The 8,826-nt window shown below is 35.0% G+C and overlaps 2 protein-coding genes across 3 annotated transcripts in view; both read right to left on the bottom strand.

Annotated features, from left to right (window-relative positions):
• Positions 1-2,724, bottom strand: part of LOC107684411 (programmed cell death protein 10-B-like) — a 7,652-nt gene extending 4,928 nt beyond the window's left edge. The window contains exons 1-2 of the mRNA XM_016480671.1: positions 2,566-2,724; positions 991-1,152 (exon numbers count right to left, since the gene is read on the bottom strand). Of these exons, the coding sequence (XP_016336157.1) occupies positions 991-1,080 (90 nt within the window). The 5' untranslated portion in view covers positions 1,081-1,152; positions 2,566-2,724. The remainder of the gene's footprint in view (positions 1-990; positions 1,153-2,565) is intronic.
• Positions 2,725-3,411: 687 nt separating this feature from the next.
• Positions 3,412-8,826, bottom strand: part of LOC107684437 (Golgi integral membrane protein 4-like) — an 11,802-nt gene continuing 6,387 nt past the window's right edge. The window contains exons 8-14 of one of the 2 annotated variants that reach the window (XM_016480688.1): positions 7,124-7,168; positions 6,835-7,045; positions 6,403-6,473; positions 5,824-5,964; positions 4,734-4,802; positions 4,540-4,629; positions 3,412-3,804 (exon numbers count right to left, since the gene is read on the bottom strand). In XM_016480688.1, coding sequence (XP_016336174.1) covers positions 3,715-3,804; positions 4,540-4,629; positions 4,734-4,802; positions 5,824-5,964; positions 6,403-6,473; positions 6,835-7,045; positions 7,124-7,168 — 717 coding nt within the window. In that variant the 3' untranslated portion in view covers positions 3,412-3,714. Of the gene's footprint in view, positions 3,805-4,539; positions 4,630-4,733; positions 4,803-5,823; positions 5,965-6,402; positions 6,474-6,834; positions 7,169-8,826 lie in introns of both variants that reach the window. The other variant, XM_016480687.1, reaches the window with a different exon arrangement.

Genomic DNA, 8,826 nt, shown 5'->3' on the forward strand with positions numbered 1-8,826 from the left:
ATGAAAACCCATTATAAACGAGGCATTTGTTGCATCCAGTGGGGACATAATTATGGATTATAATGACTTATACTGTCTTTTTACGTGTTGCGTTGCATCGCGCCGCGTAAACAAAACCATGTCTGCATTTGTGATCAGAAATGACAAACAAGCACTAATGTTACTCTACACTGCTCAAAATTCGCGTTTGAATCATCAGTGGCAAATCCTTTAAATGAAAATGTACTTACAGACTGTAAGTCAGAACAGCCGGTGGCGGGCCAGCGTGAGCTCAGGCGGCGGGCAAGCGTGAGCTGAGCAGCACTAAGTTGATATATTTCCTCAGCGACCAGCACAGATCAGCTCTAGGCATGACGAAGCGGATATTGTCCTCTTTTGGAAGACCAAACAAAGTAGTTTCGCTTTCACAACGCAGCACACAGCGTCTTCACGACATGGTGGCGGCAACAATACTACAGCGAGAATAAAAGTTACGCCTTCTTTCTTTGCGTGAACATTTGGGCGGTGTTATGCAAATCTTCCCACATAGTGACGTAGATATGTGGGGGCGTGTTAGAACGAGCCGTTTTAGGTAGGTGTGGTTAACTCTTAACTTTTATAAAGAATATCTCTTTGGATTTGAGACTTTAGTCTTTGCAACTTTACAGATCTTCTTTGTGCACCAAGAGCTTGTAACACTCCGAAGAGAAAGGAAAACTTGAAATCGCATCATATGACCCCTTTAAATGTGTTACAACAAATTCAGCCTTGGTGAGCATCAATTGTACCAACCCTAAATTTTAAACAGTACTGTATGCTGTCCAAATTTATCAGTGCGCAGAGAACAGCCTGTAAAATGTCTTTATTGTTAGATAAATAAATAATTAATTCAATGAAAGATAAAATCCATAACTTTGACAGCAGGTTCAATTATACAAATATAAACATAACATGTTTATATGGTCAATAAACACTACATATTTGCTTATAGTGAAGTGTAAATCTAAATACCTCGTTGAAGACTGGGTACATGACTGCATATAATGTCATAGAGACTATTGAATTTGTCTCAGCTTCATTCTTCATCTCTTCCATTGTCATCCTCAATGGAGGCCCACCACAGGTAATAATGGGCAGTTGAGCCACACAATTCACTCCGTTCTCTCAAGCACACTACAATGTTTGGAAGGAATACATTGAATTAATGATGGATATCGATCAAAAAGTTATTCTCAACTAATAACAATTCACTTCATGACAAATTTTCTACATTTAAAGATTTACATTTAATCATTTAACAGATTAAAGATACAAAATGTTTAGTTAAAGACTGTTCTTCTTATAAGCCGAAAAATAATTTTTAAATTCATACTACTTGGAAGTTTTAAACACATTATTAGTGACAGCTAAGAGAATACAATATAAAAACAAAACAAAAATATTCAGTAACATTAAATTATTAGTATTTTTACTCTGAGGTGCAATTAAAAAGATACAGTTAATATATATGATATAACTTACTGCATTTAAATAAATATTTACGTAATTATTTATGTAAATATTTTAATGCATTACTATTGCTGCATCTGTTTTATACCTAAATATAATAGTTAAATATATAATAGTTATGAAGGGATGAATATCCTCCTGAGACCCAGCTATGGAGTTTTTGCCTCTGTAGTGGACATTATATTTGAGTGAATTTCTCTGAGACCTCACGTGTCACAGTTTTAAGTCTGGATGTCCTGTACAGAGCACATTCAGGGCTTTTCAGAGATACTAAATGATTGGTTGTTTCACCCTGACCACTCCCTCTCCTTGGTTTTTAAAAATGGCTGACATTAATTTAGTGATAAAATTGTACATCCTTATGGAAATATGATAATATTTTGTAATTACAATTTAAATCTGATTAATTTTCAAATTGTTTGTCATAAATCAACATCTCAGGAAAATGTTATGGGGTTTCAAATCAAAATATGACTTCCTGTTATGAAACAGGACATCATTTCATACATGTCCACTGTAGAGGACACCAGGACTAAAAGCATGTTTATTATACATTTTGGGAGACAAAAGAATTGAATATTCACAAAGCTTTTTATTTCTGGTTCTCAGGAGGATAAATATATATTTGACTGCTATGGTTTCCTCAGTCAAACTTAACTGCAGAGCCTCACCTAACTTGCATGACATAATATCGACGTAATCTTGACACAATCTAGACACCTTGTTTTTGTCACAAAATATAGCCTAGATAGTCCATGCTAGTGAAAATTGTTTAATTATTTAACCTGTTAACCCGTCCATTACAATAGACTTGTAGCAAATGTTTTTCTAGCATCTTTGTCACAATCCCTCCGGCTCCTTTCGATTCAGTTTGGTCGTTTTTAAACCGCCAAATAAAACAGACCTCATTCTGACTTTATTCAAGATTTGCTTATTTCTCAAGTGTTTTTTAGAGTTAGCAGCCTAGCTAACTCCTTCATAGCCAAAAATGAGCAGGCTGGCTATCAAAGTTAGCAGACCGATCTGTTCATCTCGACGTCCGTACATTTAATATGATCACAATCTTAACAGAAATACCTGCTCTCGTCTTCGCCTGCACGTCCCACAGCTGAGGGGTAAGTAATAAAGGTTTCCTTGACGCTTAGCTAGCAAAATGTAGCTGTGTTTGTTTTCAACTTCGGAAGTCGGAAGTTTTCTGCGTGAGCGGAGAGAAAGCTGACGACTTCCGTCTCCTGACCAACCAGACTGTACCTTCTATGGGCGTTTGAGCGCGTCTCATACTTTGCATTGAATATAATGTAAATTACTGTAGGAATATTTGAAAATCTTTTTATTTGCAAATCAGTAAACATACAGCATTTAATTCGCAAGAACAAATACAGATATATAAATAATAGTATGAGCAGTTAAGAGAAGAAAAAACTATAAGGGGGTGAACATGAACAAAAGAACCCACATTAATCATAATTTTAATAAAGCTAAAAAAAATCCCACATTTGGCTTCATGTAAATATTTCAAAATATAGTATAATTTTTTATCTTTTATAAGTAGCCTACATTTGATGTCCACATGTTCAAATTATTTAAGGTTCCTACTGAGAATCATAAAAAATTCATTTGATAATAACAGAATACAATAAAAGAACTCTTGTGCAGCTTTAATATATAATATTTTTATACTTTACAGGGAAAGTCCAGATGCGCTTTAGGTTTTGAGATGAAAGTGATATACCAGACAAAAAGTACAAAAAGGTAAAAAGAAACATTGGAAAATCATTTACAATTTAACTTCTTATCCATTTTACTACATTACTACTTTTAATAAGTGAAGATTAATTTGAAAACATGCTTTTTTCACCTTAAACATCCCAAGTACAGAACTGAGGGAATATTAAAAAATAAATAATATTTGCCTATAAGAAATAATTCAACTACTCTCTGACATAGGAAATCAAAAGTTTACTTATTTTTATTCAGCAGGGTGCCATTTCATAATGCCTTAGTAAGATCAAAAAGATACAATGCTTTGATTAAATATGAATGCTAAATAAATCCTTGTACTTGGAAGCACAAGGCTCTTGCATAAGTAGTCACTTAAAAAAACAAGGGATCACAGTTGTTGCACTTTAGTTTTCTGCAAGAAGAGATGTGTAAAGCCACTCATCAGGCACTAGAATCAGTCCCCTCCACATCTCAGGCTTTTGATTTCTTTCCCTAAGATCTTCTTCATCCTCTTTTTATCAGTTTTTCTTGGAAGCTCTCCATCTGATTGGCATCGTTTTCAGCTTCTGGGTTTTCATTCAGTTTATCATGGCCCTGAAACAAAACGTTTTTGTTATATTTCAAATCTTCTGTGCTCAAAATGCACTTAGCCTGTCTAGCATGTTGTGCATTTACAGTCTAAATACACTGCTCTGCATTTTCAGCTAAAGTACAAAGTTATAATTCTTTTCTTCATGTTTCTCACTACTTTTGGTTGATTGATAGGAAAGGCCTTCTTAAAGGGGTCATATGATGCGATTTCAAGTTTTCCTTTCTCTTTGGAGTGTTACAAGCTGATTGTGCATAGATAAGATCCCTGAAGTTGCAAAGACTAAAGTCTCAAAACCAAAGAGATATTCTTTATCAAAGTTAAGACTCTGCCACGCCCCCCTAAAACGGCTCGTTCTAACACGCCCCCACATATCTAGGTCACTATGTGGAAATATTTGCGTAATGCCGCCCAAATGTGCACGCAAAGAAAGAAGGCGTGGTTTCAGTAACCGCAGTTAGTGTTGAAGCAGCCATGTCAGAGAGACGCTGTGTGTTTCTAGGCGAAAGCAAAAGCACTTTATTTGGCCTTCCGAAAGTAGATGCATTTAGGAATCTTTAAGATAGAAAACGAAGCGTTTGAGAGAGGCGGGGCATAGAGGACCTACAATAATGTACAGTATTTGAAAAATAATGTGTTTTTTGAACATTAAAGCATGTCAACATATTCTGTTACACCAAATACACAAAATAATGATCTTTAAAAAAGCATCATATGACCCCTTTAAGCAGTTGGCTGACCTGTGCTCCATTACGCTCACTGTAAGGATCTTCTTCACTCTCTTCCTCTTCTGCTCTCTTCTGTCTGTCATGCACTGAATCATCAAGAGTCTAATGGATGTTGCAGTGGGGATGATGGGAACAAGTCATTTTTCATGTAGCATTTTGTATCACTTCCTCAGCACACAAGTCCATCAATGCCTGTATTCCCTCACCTCATACTCTACATCGTCCTCATATTGCTCATCCGGCTGGTCCTCTTGCTGCTCGGGATTGCCTGCCACCTATTGATATAGTGCATCAGTAATCTGCTTATCGTTCCATAACAGAGGGTTTAGTTCGTTTGCTGGAAACTACTAACAGCAACTTTGTCAACAGGTTTTACATTTATTTATTTACTCTTTTGTCTAAATTAAAAAATAAAATGCTAATAAATGTATCATTTTAAATGCTACAACATTACAACATTATAATATACAGTATAAAATGGTGGTTGTTAATTTTAAGATTTGCTGTTATTAAGTTATTAATGTTTTTTTTTTTTTTTATTTACTTTAAAATGATAAAGGTAATTTAAATCTGTAAACATCTGTAAAAATATTAATGAAACACATCATAATTCAAAAATTTGGGATTGTTAAGTTTTTTATGTTTTTGAAAGAAGTCCCTTATGCTCGCCAAGGCTGCATTTGTTTGATCAAAAATACAGTAAAAACTGTAATACTGTGAAATATTATTACAATTTAAAATAACTGCTTTTATTTTAATATATTTTAAAACGTAATTTATTCCTATGATGGCAAAGTTGACTTTTCAGCATCATTACTCGGTGTCACAGTGTCTTCAGTGTCACATGATCCTTAAGAAATCATCCTAATATGCTGATTTGGTGCTCAAGAAACATTTCTTGTTATCAATGTTGAAAACAGTTATTATTTTTTGTAGAAACCGTGATATTTTCAGAATTCTTTGGCCAAATGAACATTCAAAAAAACAGCATTTATTTGAAATAGATTTTTTTGTGACAATGTAAAATGCATTACAGTCAGTTTTGATCAGTAGATCATGTGTCCTTGCTGAATAAAATTAATTTCTTTAAAAAAAAAAAAAAGTAATCTTACTGACCCCAAACGTTTGAAAAGCAGTGTATGTTCAATATTGCCAAATAATTATAAATTTAAAAAAATCCCTTGGCAAAATAAATCAAACTTGTACTTGTACAAATGTCAAAGGTCAGTATCACTGCAGACTTTATTCCATGAATAATATAAGAGGAGCTTGTCTGTATCCTTCTTGTTAACTCACCACAAGCTGCTCATCCTCTTCAGGCCTGATCTTATTCGCATTGCTCTTGTACTCGGTTTCTTCTTCTGCCTCTTCAAATTCATCTTCGTTCTGGTTGTTGGCCTCATTCACAGAGTTCATTTTTTTTTCTCCTATGCCCTGCTCAAAGGAGTCATTTCAAGAGAGAATAAGTCATTAATAGAAATCTTAAACTTCAAATGATACAATTTCCTGTGATAAAACTTTAAAGAAATTGTAATTTGCACTTCAAAGTCAAATAACTGAGCTTTTCGAGAAATAATACAGAGAAAGCGCAGCCACAGTGTTTACGCCACACTGCCTTGATGTTATTGAATAATTAATAATTTGTCATTCACGCAGTGTGTAAGTGGTCCGGATCAGTTTTTTTTTCCTGTTTTCTACATGTGACACAGATCTCATTTCTGAACAGCGTAAACAAACAATGATTTTTTTCAAATCTGTTTTAGGCCTCTTTCATGTCTGATCATGCAATTCTTACTGCAAAGAGGAAAATTTGCAAATGCAGATCAAAAAAAGACATTATATATAATAAAATATACACTGCATTATCAGACACACCTTTTCTTGCTTTTGCATCTTCTTTACATCTTCTCGTCCAGCCATAACATGGTGTGATTGCACAGCATTCCCTGTATTTCAACAGAAATTAAAACTATACTGTAAAAATTATTTTTCAAAGCTGTAAAAAAAAACCCCACAGATTATTGTTTTACAAGAAAATACTACTTTAGTTTATCTACTTTGAAATTTCATGTTTCGTTTATGTGTTACTTGCCTTTTTTTGTAGTTTGTGAAATTTAATGGCAATTTCTGGGTAAAAAAAAAATTTGACCATTTTTTCAGCATAATAACATCAGTTTTAATTTAAATGTTGTCAATTCAAATCTCAGCTTGGTAGCACTTTGGACATTTGTGCTAGAACCCTTAGCTTCATAAAATACAGCAGAATCAGAAAAAGCCAATACCTGCCACAAAAATATCCTTCCTTACCAGCAATAACTGTATCCAAAGCCTTAAAGTGTACTTTGGTTCTGTGAAGTGGCTCTGTCTGTGTCTGTTTCTCTGGGGTTTGGCTTAGCGTGTTGCGAGGGTTAATGCCCAGCTCTTCTGGGTTTGATAAGGAATGTTCCAGCACTGCCTTTTTCCCCTTATCCTCTCCTCCTCTATCCTTTGATGTGCTTCTCTCCTCTTTCTTGCCGTTTCCCTCAGCAAAAATATCAATTTGCCGAGGCTGCTTCATTGCCACTTTGGTTGCATTGTTATTTTCAATTTCCAACAGACCTTGAGGGGATAACCCTTTTCCATTTTCCTCATATCCTTCCACCTGTAAAGGAGAAACATCCGTATGACCAAAGTGTGGTGTGGCCTGATGATAAGACACTTGCATTAGCCACAGTCACACATTTACATTATTAGGTTACGTGAGTCATCCCATCCTGAAGTTGACAAACTAGCCCAAATGGCCTTTGAATATATACTTCAACTGCAATAGGAAGTGAGAATAATTTCAAAAAAGGATTAAGACTTAATCCATTTGTGGCGCGAGAGTGTGAACAGCACACATTCATGTCTACAGTAGGATAATCCATAGGCTTCCTTATTAATAAAAGCAAAAAGCCAAATAGTACATGAGTTAACGTTGTATGTTACATTTCCTTCTGTACCTGAATGGGCTTATTATGCAGCTCCTCATTTAGGCGCTCTACTGTCTTCAGTATATAGCTGCGGGTGCGTTCAGTTGCAAAATGATCAATTTTAGCCTCTCGGCCTGCACTGGATGCTTTATTGTGATTCTCCTTTAATCGCCTCAGCTCTTCCACCTGAAGCTTTATTCAAACATTGAATTAGGATGGAATTAAAAATTTCTCAAGTGATACTTTGTATTGCGTAGATTGGGTAATGAAAGTCAAATAGTATGAGAGCTGACTCTATGAGAGAAAGATGCAAACTCAGCGCAGAGACTGTTAAACATAAATTAAATAAACAGCCAAGGAGAAAATGTACTGAATTTATAATGTTATATATTCTAACCTTCATAAATAATTGTTATAAAATAGATTCCCCAGTTTTATTTGAGAACAATGTTTTATACAGCATGACGCTACTGAAGGGATGCTTTTTACAATGTAAGGTGAGGAAGAATAAGTAGTTTACATGTTAGAATGTGTCACAGTTGCACATTACAGTGCTGTGAAAAAGTTTTTGCCCCCTTCCGTTTTGTATTTTTTATTTTTTGCATATTTGTCACACTTGAATGATTCAGATCATCAAACAAATTTTAATATTACACAAAGATAAGCCGAGTAAATACAAAATGCAATCGAAATAATGATTTAATTTATTAAGGGAAAAAAGCTGTCCAAACCTGCCTGGCAATATGTGAAAAAGTAATTGCCCCCTATATCTAATAACTGGTTGTGCCACCCTTGGCAGCAACAACTGCAATCAAGCGTTTGCGATAACTGGCAATGAGTCTTTCACATCACTGTGGAGGAATTTTGGCCCACTCTTCTTTGCAGAATTGTTTTAATTCAGCCACACTGGAGGGTTTTCGAGCATGAAAGGACTGTTTAATGTCATGCCACAGCATCTCAATCAGATTTAAGTCCGGACTTTTTTCACAGCACTGTATATCCGGTCAGATATAATGTCAGTATTAAAATGTTAATAGCAGGCAAACATGCATCACTCACACATGGTCAAATGCCAGGGTGACACATCTGTAGTATTTACAGCTTGAGGTGGCCTAAGGCAAAGAAAACGATCAGCCATAATAAGAGAATTAATACATGCTTAAGATGTAAACATTGCTAGGCAGGTGTTTCCAACAAACTTAACTCCATTTCACATCTCTCTGCACATTTCAGCTGTCTTTGTAAGGTAAGATGGCATGAAATGAGATGAGAACATAATTAGTAGGTTAAAGGGGTCATATGACGTTGCTAAAAAAGAACATTATTTTGTGTATTTGGTGTAATGAAA

This window comes from Sinocyclocheilus anshuiensis, unplaced genomic scaffold (assembly GCF_001515605.1).
Source record: "Sinocyclocheilus anshuiensis isolate Anshui unplaced genomic scaffold, SAMN03320099.WGS_v1.1 scaffold301, whole genome shotgun sequence".
In the NCBI taxonomy this organism is placed as follows: Eukaryota; Metazoa; Chordata; class Actinopteri; order Cypriniformes; family Cyprinidae; genus Sinocyclocheilus; species Sinocyclocheilus anshuiensis.